The sequence below is a fragment of the Antedon mediterranea genome, chromosome 1 (genome assembly GCF_964355755.1).
Source record: "Antedon mediterranea chromosome 1, ecAntMedi1.1, whole genome shotgun sequence".
In the NCBI taxonomy this organism is placed as follows: domain Eukaryota; kingdom Metazoa; phylum Echinodermata; class Crinoidea; order Comatulida; family Antedonidae; genus Antedon; species Antedon mediterranea.
The window spans coordinates 18,965,890-18,979,875 of record NC_092670.1 but is presented as its reverse complement, the minus strand read 5'-3'; the positions used below and the strand labels follow the sequence as shown (position 1 = coordinate 18,979,875).

The window sequence follows — 13,986 nt, the reverse complement described above, 5'->3', positions numbered from 1 at the left end:
TAAAAACACACTGTGTACACAGTACTTCCGGGATTAGTGGAGCGTGGTTAACAACGAGAAAAACAATACATGTTCACAGTTTTGTTTTTATATAAAGTAATTTCGGCATTCTAATTTTTGTTTACAGCTAAATATTGTGTTTTTAAAATATGCTATTATCACATATTATTATTTAAGTAATTTGGTGTATATTATTTACTAGGTTTTATCTATTTTTCTCTTATACAAAAACGTTTCAATAATGTACGTCTGCTTACTGTTGCTTACTGGTCTGCTGTAATTGAGAAATACAAATGTAGAACATTATAAATATAACATTTGTGTTAATAATAATAAATGCAAAAATAATTACGGATTTTATTTACCAATGCGTTATAAATATTTTACAGCTTCGAACTGTATATATAGATATGGTATTATCTTATTGTAATTATAATATAATTTAACAATTTTATTAAAAATCATATGGCTGTCTGGTTCCCGTCGAAAACAACGCAGGCATTTACAATGTAATCAAGCGTGCAGTATGAGCTCGGGAACCAGTGGATCAAAAGGTCGCTTAGCAACAATATGCAAATATCTGCAATGTTGTTTTTTTTTTGGCCTAACCTGAATATTCTACTACATGCATATATCTTTAAATTTTGCAAAACATACGTGTTAAAACAATGGCAGAAGAACAGTCAGAGGTATATATTTATATTTTAGGATTTGAAAAGTATAGTAAACATTTAAACAGGAAATAAATAAGCTAGGCCTAGCCTAGATAGAGGCTAGGCCTAGCTAGCCTAAAATGGCCTAGCTAGCTAGGCCCTAGGCCTAGCTACTGTAGGCCCCCATCCCACCCAACCCACCAGCATCATATCCACAGAGAGGGAGAGAGAGATACAGAGAAAGAAAGATCATGCTACCTAGTGGTAGGCCTAGACTATCATATTTTATTTACAACATTTAATTTTAAGTAAATATTTAATTAGTATATAATAAATATATAGGCTAGGGCCTAGCCTATTAAGTTAACTGAAATAAAATTTAAAAAGAAGGAAAAAAGATATATTTTAATACAATTAAATTACATCTTATTCTTTTTATCCATTTTCATTCTTGATTTGTCAGGTACCTATAGCTGCTACTGATGAGCTGCAACCAACTACTGAAATTGCAGAAGAGAATGCTACAAGCATAGCCGAGGATACTGAAAATAAGGCAGTATCAGTTGCAGAGGAGCCTGAAGAGAAAACATCTGATGATCCTCAACAAACTGAGTCTGGTGAGAGCGCAAATATTTAAAGATGCAGTCACATTCATCTTTAAAATATTTATTTATAAAAAACATTAAAACTAAATTTTAATACAATTTATTTTTTCTTTTTCAGGTAATGAGAATACACAGCCAGCTGAAATAGCTGCACCCGAGGAGGCTGAAGCAGGAGAAACTGGAGAGGCAACCAATGAGGAACAGACAACTAAGAATACTGGAAATGATGGAGATGCATCGGCAGACAAACAAGAAGAAGCAGAGAAGGTTACAGAGGATGGAGTGAAAGATGAAGTAAAAGATGGAGAGGAAAAGGATGACAATGCTGAAGATGGTGTAAAAGATGGAGAGGAAAAGGATGGCAATACTGAAGATGGTGTTGTTGAACCAACAGCAGAAGAAGGTATGCTAGATAGTAATACAATAGATTAACTAATGTTGTAGTATTCACTAAATTGAAATGAGACTTTTATTTTTAATGTTATTTCTTTTATTATAGGAAACACAGAGGTTATTAGGAAAGACAGTGCACAGCCAGACGAATTGCAAATGACGAATGATGGAGAACAACTTCCGGAGAGCAGTACATTTACTGACGGTGAGAGGCCAGAGACGCCAATTGTGGCTGTGATTGATCCACTATCAAGGGAAGGTAGTCCTGTCCAGGAACCAGAAACCTTTCCACCAGGAACCCCCGAGAGAGAAGGTAAGTTTCCATTCCAATACTTTTTAGAACCAGAAATGTTGTACTTATGGCCAAAACATCATCAATTAATACCAAGATTGAAATGTTCTTGTTTTTAAATTAATAGCGTCCCCACTCATAGAGTATGAAGAGTATGACGAGGAAGGATATGAAGAAAAGATGATGTCAAGAGAAGAGTTAATAGAATGCTATCAAGTAAGTATTCATTCTTTATTGTAGATGTACCAAAAGAAATAAAATACATACTGCATACAGTATACACATATAATAAGCTTGAACCAAGTCATGTAGATAAAAGTGCTTGATGCAAATCGTAGCCAAGCGTCTGACGATTGAGGTACTGTACTCCTCATAAAACAGCCTGTAGTGCATTAAAAATGTTATAACTAGCGTTGTTGACTATTTACTCTTATATCAGAATGGAAAGTAAATGATAATAAAGACTAGGCTTCTCTAATCACAATTATGTTTATAATAAAGGCTGCTATCGTAGAGCGTGAGCAACTACAGACAACAAACACTCAGTTCCAGCACAAACTAGCTGAGTATTTTAGAAAGAAGAAGACTGATGACCAACGCCAAGAAATGGATAAAAATGTAACCGATCAAGAACAGCGCTATCTAAAGTATATGTGTATGTATTCCTTGACAACATTTGAAGTCTTTATTAACAATCATCATTAGTTAAAGATGTATTGTCCCTTGAAACACAAAAAAATGAAGGTCAAAATATACTAAATTTTAATTGGCCATATCAAAGTAATATTAAAGTTATGCACTTTAAGTTGAAAATTCAAGACAAAAACAACAATTTTACGTAATTAATAGCTAAATTAATGTGATTAGTAAAAAGGTTCATCTGGATCACTGTATAGTATTTTAAGTAAATTTTCTTTTGGATGATCCAAAGTCGAATAAAATTCGTAAACTTACGTTTTTTACTCTAGCTTTCGCTGGTCAACGACGCAGCTTAATCATGAGTGAGTCTCTGTGACTTGGACTTGTTACCATTAGATCTCGTATATGGTATAGCGCCATCTATAGATCGTTCAGGTTTTCCCAAATGGGGTTGTCGGGGCCTCCTCTTTAGTAAGTTGTTGTACAATTTTGGAAGTTCCAAACCGCCGTCGTCTATGTTCATAGTGTTACCATGTTTTCTTATTTTTATTGATTCTTTTATTTTCTTGTCTTTCCATGACGATTCTGTGCCTAGTATTTTTACGTTCCAATTTGGTAAATGAGTGTGAGTGGTCATGTGAACGGTGATGGCTGAGTTGTGAACAATTTCTGAAGCTGAATTTCTGGCTGAACGTGTTAGGATCCCTGTACAATGTGAAGTGACATCTGCTTTGTGTTCTTTTATCCTTGTGGATAAGGTTCTGGCCGTTTCTCCTATATATGCTTTTTCGCAGTTGTTGCAATTTACTTGGTATATTACACCAGATTTGTCATCATTTTTTATTTTGTCTTTTGGGTGAACTAAAAGATTTCTTAATTTGTTTTGTGGAGTAAAATAAGTGTTGACATTGTAACTAGATAAGCAGCGTCTAATTCTTTCTGATATTCTTGGTATGTATGGTATCCCTATGTTACCTTTGTTTTTGTTGGTTGTATCTTTTGTTTTTTGTTTGACATTTTGTTCTCCTTTCTCCGATCTTTTTTGGATTATCTTGTCCATGGACCAATTACCGCATGTTTAATCTTTTTCATTTCTGTTAGTTTCTCGTCTTTTTTAGTGACAACTTTTTCACATCTGTCAACCAGAGTGTTAACCACACTTAACTTATGTTCCAATGGATGGCAGGAATGACAATTTAAGTATTGGTCTGTGTGGGTCTTTTTTCTGTAAACTGTCGTCGTCAGGTCTCCATTGTTCAGTGTAATTATGATGTCTAAGAAGGGTAATGTATTGTTAGACATATGCTCAGTTGTAAATTTTATGTTACCTGTTTTGTCAATTGAGTTAAGATGTTCCGCTGATCCTTCTGGAATGAGAGCTAATATGTCGTCCACATACCTTTTCCAATATGTTGGCTTCATTCCGTCTGGTGCTGTTTGCAGTGTTTTTTCTTCATTTGGGAAAACCTGAACGATCTATAGATGGCGCTATACCATATACGAGATCTAATGGTAACAAGTCCAAGTCACAGAGACTCACTCATGATTAAGCTGCGTCGTTGACCAGCGAAAGCTACAGTAAAAAACGAAAGTTTACGAATTTTATTCGACTTTGGATCATCCAAAAGAAAATTTACTTTAAATTAATGTGATTACATTTCGTCTGGAAAACAAAGTAAACAAAGATTTCAAACCATGAGTATACATTATGCTAATTAGGATTGATTACAACTTGTCACGGTTGAGATGGTGTTTTCACTATAGATCGCGAGGAAGTTTTATGATTATGCATACAGAGTAGCCAAATATGCGCATTGCATTATGAGATATGTTTTGATCGAAAACTTTGACTGGAAGTCAAAGTTATTTTTTGAACCAAAAAACGTCTGTATTTCAGTTAAATGATTTTTTTTTCCAACTATTTTTTGGTGAAAGTTAATAACTATTATGATACTTCAAAATGACCCACTTTTTTCGAAATCTTTTTATTTTTATTTTTTTAGAATTTGACAAAGGGACAATAAATCTTTAAGTTTCTCCTATTCTCCAAGTTCTATTCATTAGATTGTCATGTAAAAACTTACTGTATTAGAAAATATTAATGCTTTTTTTAACAGCAAACCTTGAAGAACTAAGAAAGCAGGAAGAAGAAGAAACGAAACATCTTCAAGATCAGGAGGAAGATTTAAGTTACAAGAAAGATGAGAAATTAGAATTAGTGGAAATTGAAACCAACCAATTTGCAGAATTCAAAAAGCAAACAGCACTAAATGCTATTAACACCAGGACGGGAAAGCCTATTTTGCCAAAGGTATGAAAGTGTATTATGTACAGTACTGTTGTAAGTAAAATTTATTTACTGTAAATATTAATACATTTGCTGCAGTTGTATCTCCATTATTTTTGTTATGAAACATTGGTTCATCATCGTCAATCATAACTAGTTTCGTCACATTTTGCAATATAGAATAGAAATAATTTAGATTTACTTCAATTGTTTTAAGGACGTTGAACAATATTTAATGAATGAAGTAAAGAAAGAAGACGAAGTAAAGATGGTACGATTAGACAATATAAAATTAAAGAATCGATTGAAAAAAAGAGAACAGCAACTGAAAGCAAAAGAAGAGCTTGCTGAAGGTCTTCATCTCATTGACTTTGAACAACTTAAGATTGAAAATCAAACATACAATGAAAAAATCGAGGAAAGAAATGAGGTAACAAAAATCTGATTATAAGATTTCAATTTGAATAAAGTTTCCATTATAAGTAAGTAAGTGGAAATACCGATGGCATTACTGTATTTGAGTTATAGTGACTTTTATTTGTCCTAACTTTTTGTTTTATCGGTATGTTCTGATCGATCTTAATTGTTTGTGTTGGTGATTATTAAATGAAAGCACATTTCTCAAATATTACTACTGTACTCTACTACTATAGAAAATTCAACTAGAAGTTGGATTAAACTTCCTTTTGTACAATTTTACAGGAACTTTTGAAACTAAGGAAAAAAATAACAAGTACTGTTCAAGTTTTAACCCATGTGAAGGAAAAGCTACAGTTTGTACAAGCAGAGAATCAGGTTCAGAAGGCAAACCTTAGAGATGTTGAAGAGCTTGTTGCCAAAGTAAATATACTCCCATAAGCAGTTGTATTGTCAAATTAGTATAATTATGTTAAGCTCTGTGTACACTTTCAAACTAAATGTGTCCATATACTGTATGGACATGGTAATGGCATAATAGTGTAGACAGAGATTTATGTTAAAAATGTGTGTACTTTTAATAAGCTCCTGTACATTGGATATGCATCTAGGATTTTGGTACTGTACCACACAATCGGGTTTTTTTTAACTTGTTAATAGTGGCAATCATTCACATACTGTATGTTGCTTTAATTATCATTAGTAAATGTATGTAACCTTTTTTTTTTTACAGAAAAGAGATGTTTTATCACGTACCAAGAGAGCACGAGACAAGTTACGAATTGACAATCAACGGCAAATGCAAAAGTGTGGCCTTCTTGGTAACAAGCCACTATTACGCGACTTTGAAGAACGAAAGGATGAAGGGGATAACTTAAGGTCGCGCCTCGAGTATTTAAAACGGCAACATGCAGAGTTAACACTAGATAGTAATGGTTTGAGAAGAAAAATAGAAGAGGCAAAATCTGTCCATAATTAAATACAATTTTTACAGTTACATATTGTGGTAATTACTGTACTTGTAATCTCTGTTGTACATATATGTATAATAACATGCATGCAGAATATACAGTAAATATATTTGAAACCGTTTGTGTTTTTTTTCATTAAACCATAAAAGCAATCAATCAACTGACACCAAAGTAGTTAAGTAGCTTTATTGACAGCTTCTTATTTTACTCACTATATTTACATCTACAAAATATTTATACTGTATATATATTACTGTATATACAAGAGTGTTTTTTCGGCGCTAGTTCCGTTTCACACCTGTCATTTATTTCGACTTGTTTGGAGTCAAAATAAAAACAGGTGCGAAACGGAACTAGCGGCATTTTTTTCCTCTACAATTTTACAGGGGTGCTACACTAATACAAAATGTTTATTAACAGCAGGTATTACTGTAGTGCAAGTATTCCTGAAAATATGCTTTTATTGATACAGTAATCTGGGGTGGAATTTAGTGGGTGTGAAAATATCCTCTATACCCCCATTAAATTTTTAAAATTGACTTCTTTTTATAAGTTCTTTGATAACAATTCAATTTGTTCTCTAGTTTTAGAAGCTTGATGCTTGAATTCCTTCATGGCAGTCTCTGCAACTTTCATCTGAAAAGAGAACAAAAAACAGAAATTTATTGTAAGCCTTTGATATATCTAACTGTGGATAAACCTAAAAAAGTTACATTTTTTTAGCATACCAGTTTATTTTGCTGACGCGTAGACTCCAATTTCAGGAATTCTTCCATTGTCAAATCCTCATAATCTTTTTTTAAGTTGATAAACACACAATTGGGAGAATGGCGTTTATGTTCTGACCTGCAAATAAAAACAAAATGCTAACATAATATTAACATACAGAACAACAGTAAGTAAGTATACACATGGCCAGCTTGATCGGATGATATGGAAATAACACTTATTTTTCTTACATTGGGTTGTCATCAGGCTCCCAGCCATCAAGTTCTTTGAAACATAAGAAGCATTTAACTGCATCAGGTTCATGAACTGTTGGGCAGTGGTAGAACCCTGCATCTGCCATCTGCAAAAACAAATAATTCATGGCTGCTGATCATTGTCATTTTTTTTTTAGGCCCTAGTAATAGTATTATACTAGTATTAGTAACTAGATTAACTAATCTCTCCTAGGTAGGCTAGCAAGGCCTGCCCAATAAGCAAGACTAGTAGGCTAGAGAGAGGCATAATTATAGTAGGCCATTCCTACTAGCCGCCTAGGTCCCTCTCCTCTCTAGAATAGCCCTAGCTAGGTAAGCTAGGAATTAAAATAATGATAGGCCTAGCCTGAATGATAAAGTAGGAAAATTCAAACCTTTTCTGGTGTACAAGCACAACCTTCAGTAAATGGCCAATCGGAAAATGATAAAAGTCGTGTTGAATATGTATTCATTAAGAATTCAGGATACTTCTTTTGATCTTCTAACATCTTATCACTAGCCATTTTTCGCTCGTCCCGTTCGTAGGCTAACGTGAATCTTTTTTGAATATGGCGCCGGTAGTACGACGTACGCCGAGCTAGCTACTACTCTCTACTAGTATAGCTCCCTCGTCCGTTTCGATGGCTGAAATTTGTTATGAAAGTGGCTTTCAAAACTATTCGTGACGTCATTCGACGACGTCCAATAAACGCACCCGCAATTCAATCGCCTACGTCATTGGTGGCGGTGTTCCTAAGAATGACGTCATTGCTTAAAAAAAACATTGGATTGGATTCTTAGTGTGAGAGTCGAGTGTGTGTCAACCACAGAAATAAAATATTTTTATTGATTAAATAATTTCAGCAACTGTGAGTAGTTTAGTTATTAAACATGTACTTTATTTGAAGTAGAGTTTTATGATTTTTTATGCCACATTACTGTGTGGTATTATTGCTTTTTAACACTCTAATTCTATCTTATTACTAGGCCTAGTTTAGGGGAGAGGTACGTGTAGTGTAGTGGTAGTGTAGTGAGTGTGTAGGCTGGCCCTCTAGCCCTAGCTAGAAGGCTAGGGGCCTAGTTAGCTAGTCTGGTGTGCCTCCTCTAACAACTAGCTAGGCTAGATGATGCCTAGCTCTACTACAGTACTAGATTAGGCATTAGGCATATGTATTACCCGCTTGCATGCATCACGTTCCATACAAAATAGCGCGATCGCAATAAAACGTGACCAATTTCAAACGCGACCGCTATCATCAAAAGTATAACAGGGGAGTAGCCGAAAAGCAAAAGTAATAAAATAAAACTGACCAGCTCCTGTCAACTAGGACGATACAGTCAACTCTCTTAATACCGGACACCGTTGGGCCGGCCAAATAAGTCTGGTTTTCCGGAAAGTCTGGTATTCAGAATGTGTTTTTAATGGTAAATATAAATTTGGGACCTTTTGGTTCTCAAAAAAAGTCTGGTATTGGGAGAGTTTCTGGTTTTCAGAGAGTCCGGTATTGGGAGAGTTGACTGTACAATAAAACCGACATTTAACAAATTTAGAAAAATACATAGAAAAATATGCTATAATAAAATGTTAACAAAGTGTTATAAAAATGCAATTACTATCTGAACATTCTGATTGTATAACAGTTAAACATTCTGATTGTATAAAAGTTAAAATTCTGATTGTATAAAAGTTTAAAATTCTGATTGTATAACAGTTTAAAATTCTGATTGTATAGAAGTTAAAAATTCTGATTGTATAAAAGTTAAAAAGTTAAAAATTCATAGTACGGTAGGTACAATCTAAAAAAAAAAAGGTTAATAAAAATATGAAAAGTTAAAAATCTATAAAATGTTGCTTTAAACTGTGTTTAAACTTAAAAAACGACTCTTCAATAAGATTGTTTCTTTCAGTTAGAAATGACAAGTTCAAACGAGTTAACTGTATTTATTTTAACTTTCAAAATGCTACCTATTCTATTTCATCCCTTGAATAAGCTGTCAAATAAGTATAAACAATAATTGGGAATAGTTTATTTATTTATTTATTCTGTCTTTATACTGAATGACACTTAAGACCCTAAAGATATATATTACAGTATATTATTATTCTGACTACATGTACAATATGAGTGCAGGCAATCATTACAAATACATTTTTTGATAAGTAGCATGGAGCATGATAATTTAGACACTTGAATAACATTATAAGTAATTGTTCTTCTCACTTATCACTAAGTTTACACCACCCCAAAGAACTTAAAATATCTGTAACTGGTGTTTTAATATCTGTAACTGGTGTTTTAATATCTGTAACTGGTGTTTTAATATCTGTAACTGGTGTTTTAATATCAGTAACTGGTGTTTTAATATCTGTAACTGGTGTTTTAATATCTGTAACTGGTGTTTTAATATCTGTAACTGGTGTTTTAATATCTGTAACTGGTGTTTTAATATCTGTAACTGGTGTTTTAATATCTGTAACTGGTGTTTTAATATCTGTAACTGGTGTTTTAATATCTGTAACTGGTGTTTTAATATCTGTAACTGGTGTTTTAATATCTGTAACTGGTGTTTTAATATCTGTAACTGGTGTTTTAATATCTGTAACTGGTGTTTTAATATCTGTAACTGGTGTTTTAATATCTGTAACTGGTGTTTTAATATCTGTAACTGGTGTTTTAATATCTGCGGAAAGTAAAATTCTTCCAAGTCTGTTTAACAGTTTGGAGAGAGTTTTGCATTACAATTTGACCAAACACAGTCACAGTAGTTAAAAAGTATTAGCTAACATTTTTTAGAGTATTTCCTGGTATGTAGTACTTTACACGTCAGATAACACCAATTCGTTTAGAGATTTTACATGTCAAATTGTCAACATGCTCTGACCATGTTAATTTAGAATCAAACAAGATATTTAAATGAATCAACTCTGTCAATACGAGTTCCATTATACTGTAGGCTAGGAAAAATATTTGAAATTTTGGGTGGTTTGTTTTAAAGATCATAAATTTAGTCTTCTTGATATTCAATGTAGGTCTATTTTTCTTAAACCATTTAGCAATTTTGTTTAAATTTAAATTTAATTCATTTTGAAGTAGAGTAGTGGGATCAGATGAGTTACATAAGATTGTAGTGTCGTCTGCATACATAAAAACAATAATAAACAATAAAGGTCTTAGTATAGAACCTTGGGGCACACCGATGTTCACTTCCATATGAGTAGATTGTGTTGAGTTGATTTTAACAACTGGAGATCTCTCAGTCTCACTAACGAGATGAACCAGTTCAGAGCAGATGACTTAATTCCACAATCAATAAGTTTAGATATAAGGAGTTTGTAATCAACAGTGTCAAATGCCTTTTTTAAATCAATGAAGATAGCAGCAGTTGCTTTATCTTTATTTTAAAGACACCATGAGTGTACATACAGTATTCAAAGACAATCAAACAGTAGGAAATAGGATGTTATAGATGAACATAATACATTAGTATTTTAATGCAGTATATTTTTCATTTGTTTTTAATGCAGTATATTTTTCATTTGTTTTTAATGCAGTATATTTTTCGTTTGTTTTCAGATATCAATCAAGGCCTAGTTTGAAAATGTCAGAACCACACCCACCACCATATAGTCAGGCAGTTGGTCAACCAGGAATGGAGTCAAAAGGAGGTAACATTACAGTGCTTCCAACTGTACTGCCGTAATACTTCTGATTACAAAGCAACATGAATTAAATACAGTACATTCAATTTCTCTTTGTTCATTTCATAAACAAAGAGAACACATAACAAAAAAGGAGTAAACAAATTTAATTTCATTGAGAATTTATACATATTTTATGTTTATTTTATTTATTTTATTTTATGTCTTTAGGCAATGTGGCCAAGGATTACCAATAGTGAATTAATCACTGTCCTATCAGATAGGTGGTAATCCCCCTGATACAGGGGCTATTGTGTGAACCAGTTCACCAGGGTTACCCCCTACTCTTTTTCGAATAATGAACTGGGTTCTTTAAAGTACACACAGGTTATAACTGTGTACACTGGACCTACGGTTTATAGTCCTTATCCGAGAAGACTTGTTCCACCACCAGAACTAGGAGCGAGTCGGCCTCGAACCCTTGCCGATGTTGTTATTGGCTCTTTAGGTACGGTAAACGGCGCCCCTGCCTTAACCGCTCGGCCATATGACTCGCTGTATGTATTACATAGTATTGTTAATGTGCTAAGGTAATCTGCAATTATTAATCATTTTAGTCTGAAATTGATGAAATGACTGTTTTAATGATTTTCAATTGATGAGTGTAGTGTATGTGTTAATATTATTATTTTTTATTATTGGAATAAATTTATTTTATTTTTCAGACCCAGCTTATCCTCCTTCAAATCCTGGATATCCACCACAGGGACCACCACCGGCTGGTTACCAAGCTACACCGCCCCCTGCAGGTTATGCACAGCCACCCCCTGCAGGTTATGCACAGCCACCCCCTGCAGGCTACCCACAACAAGCCCCTGCAGGGTATCCACAACAAGCCCCCGGAGGATACCCACAACCTTACCAGCAGCCACAAACCACAGTGGTTGTTGGTCAACCAAGTACCACAGTGACAACAGTGGTCCACCAGGTGTTTAGAGAATTTCCAGTGCAGACTACATGTCCTAATTGCCGTAACAATGTGACAACTGTAGTCAGAAAAGAACCAGGCATGTTTGCCTGGCTCCTCTGTCTGATCATCGCCTTTTTTGGGTGAGTAAAGATTTTGTTGTACTAACGCAGTTACAAGCCTGCACAAGTATAAATTCATACCCTCTAAATCAAGATGCTGATTACATTTTCAAGTTGTATTTTTTCATACCAAAAACATCTCTTATCAACAAACTACAGTGTTTTGTTTAGATATCTGAAAATGTGTATACTGAAAAAACTTTCTCATAAAGTATTAAATGTTGGTTATAAGTATTAATAACAGTAAGATTAGAAGTATACAGTATTTCAGTTACAGTAATTTGATTCTGAAAGAAATTGAATTGGCAGTTAAGACAGTGGAACCGTAATCGGCAAGGTTTCAAGGCTCACTCGCTCCATGGTTCTGGTGGTTGAACGGATAAGGACTATAAACTGTAGGTCCAGTGTACACATCTAGCTCATGTGCACTTTAAAGAACCTAGTAAATCTTTCGAGACGAGTAGGGGGGTTCCCTCAATGTACTAATTCACACACAGCCACTATGTCGTGGACAGATGAGAGTGCCTTCAAGTTGCTGCACTGACATGACGTGACCCTTAGGGGAGAAGCATGTAGTTCAAAAGTGTAACATCTGAGTCCACAGCACCATGAGCAATGATCCATGTTTGTTGGCGCTATACAAATCTCGTATATTATACATTTTAAATCTTTTTTTTTTATTGCAGGGGATGGATGGGATGTTGCCTGATCCCATTCTGCATTGATGGGTGTCATGACTGTACTCACACTTGCCCAGTGTGTCAGTACCAAATATCTCACTACAATCGGATGTAAGAACAAACATCATGGACCTACTTTCAACAAAGATGTAAAGATTTCTCTAGAGTGACATTTTTAAATGTTATGCTTGAATTAACTTCCAATGTTATTCAAATATTCATTTTTAAATCACTCATTTTCTTTTTCTAATAAATGTACAACCTTGCTATTTAAATTTTTATTATAGTGTACTTACAAAGAAATGAAATATGTCTTCTCTGTATGTACCTTTTATCTGTGGTCTCCCAAAATATAACTCAATTCTGGATAATTAAGCCAAGTACTGAATACTAGGTGATATCCGATTTATCAAATACCAAATTCTGGGTTATATCCGATTTATCAAATCAAAATACCAAATATATGACATACCATTGTCATTCATTTATTGTACGTTATCAATCCAATTTACAAAATATTGCCTCGATTGGACTTTCAATGTTTTTTTAATGGCTAGGCTTGAACCTACCACTACTAGTACTAGACCCATTTTTTATATAATTTTCTTGCACCTATTTTAATAACTGAGCCATTTTTCTAGTGAATCTTGCTGGCAAAGCCTGCTTTCAGGAGAACAATGCTTACATAACTAAAAATAATTAGATTTTTCATGGACATTAATGATTAAGCATTAAATTTCTATATAAACAGAAATATTTTAATTTCAATTTATAATTTTGCATATTATAATATACTCAGTACCGTAATAATTAAACAATGTTTAATAATAATAATATACAGAACTATGTTTGAATAATAATGTGTAAACATATTCTTACTATTGTAAAGCAATTGTTTTTTAGTCAATATACAATCATTATAATATGAATGAAATTTATGGTGAATTTTCATATAGGCACTTATGTATCATAAAATCTGTTCTCATTTTATAGAGGTGGTTATAAATGCTAAAATTTTATTTTACATCTAAAGATAACTAACATTGGGACTTCTTGATCAACGAGTTAAACATGAACTTTAACCTTACCCATCATGTCACATGTTTTATGATGTTGAGCACATTATTGCATTCTACAATGAGGTTAAAGTTTCATGTCATTGATCAACAAGTCTATTGTATTATTATCTATCTATCATGACTAAATCATGAAAGGTTTATATTTGAATATTAATTGTCTGGATAATTGAAAGTTTTTTTTAACAATCTATATCAACCAGAAACATTTTAACAAAATGCTTTTGTATACTGGTATAATTGTTAAAAAGGCTTGATACATTATTTATATACTGTATATTT

At 33.4% G+C, this 13,986-nt stretch overlaps 3 protein-coding genes across 3 annotated transcripts; 2 read left to right on the top strand and 1 right to left on the bottom strand.

Annotated features, from left to right (window-relative positions):
* The first annotated feature begins 541 nt into the window (after positions 1-541).
* On the top strand, positions 542-6,365 carry LOC140060331 (cilia- and flagella-associated protein 184-like). The gene is made up of 10 exons (XM_072106491.1): positions 542-689; positions 1,117-1,270; positions 1,377-1,661; positions 1,758-1,964; positions 2,071-2,159; positions 2,445-2,598; positions 4,700-4,893; positions 5,087-5,299; positions 5,572-5,709; positions 6,020-6,365. The coding sequence occupies exons 1-10, from the start codon at positions 669-671 to the stop codon at positions 6,263-6,265; spliced, it is 1,701 nt and encodes a 566-aa protein (XP_071962592.1). The 5' UTR covers positions 542-668; the 3' UTR covers positions 6,266-6,365.
* Positions 6,366-6,429: 64 nt separating this feature from the next.
* On the bottom strand, positions 6,430-7,865 carry LOC140060347 (baculoviral IAP repeat-containing protein 5-like). Its single transcript, XM_072106513.1, has 4 exons — positions 7,615-7,865; positions 7,217-7,326; positions 6,986-7,103; positions 6,430-6,893 (listed from the first exon to the last, which is right to left on the bottom strand). Exons 1-4 carry the CDS (start codon positions 7,741-7,743, stop codon positions 6,804-6,806), a joined length of 447 nt encoding a protein of 148 aa, XP_071962614.1. The 5' UTR covers positions 7,744-7,865; the 3' UTR covers positions 6,430-6,803.
* A 101-nt stretch (positions 7,866-7,966) lies between these two features.
* Positions 7,967-13,376, top strand: LOC140060338 (lipopolysaccharide-induced tumor necrosis factor-alpha factor homolog). The gene is made up of 4 exons (XM_072106501.1): positions 7,967-8,088; positions 10,795-10,886; positions 11,585-11,969; positions 12,635-13,376. The coding sequence occupies exons 2-4, from the start codon at positions 10,820-10,822 to the stop codon at positions 12,741-12,743; spliced, it is 561 nt and encodes a 186-aa protein (XP_071962602.1). The 5' UTR covers positions 7,967-8,088; positions 10,795-10,819; the 3' UTR covers positions 12,744-13,376.
* Positions 13,377-13,986: the final 610 nt, after the last annotated feature.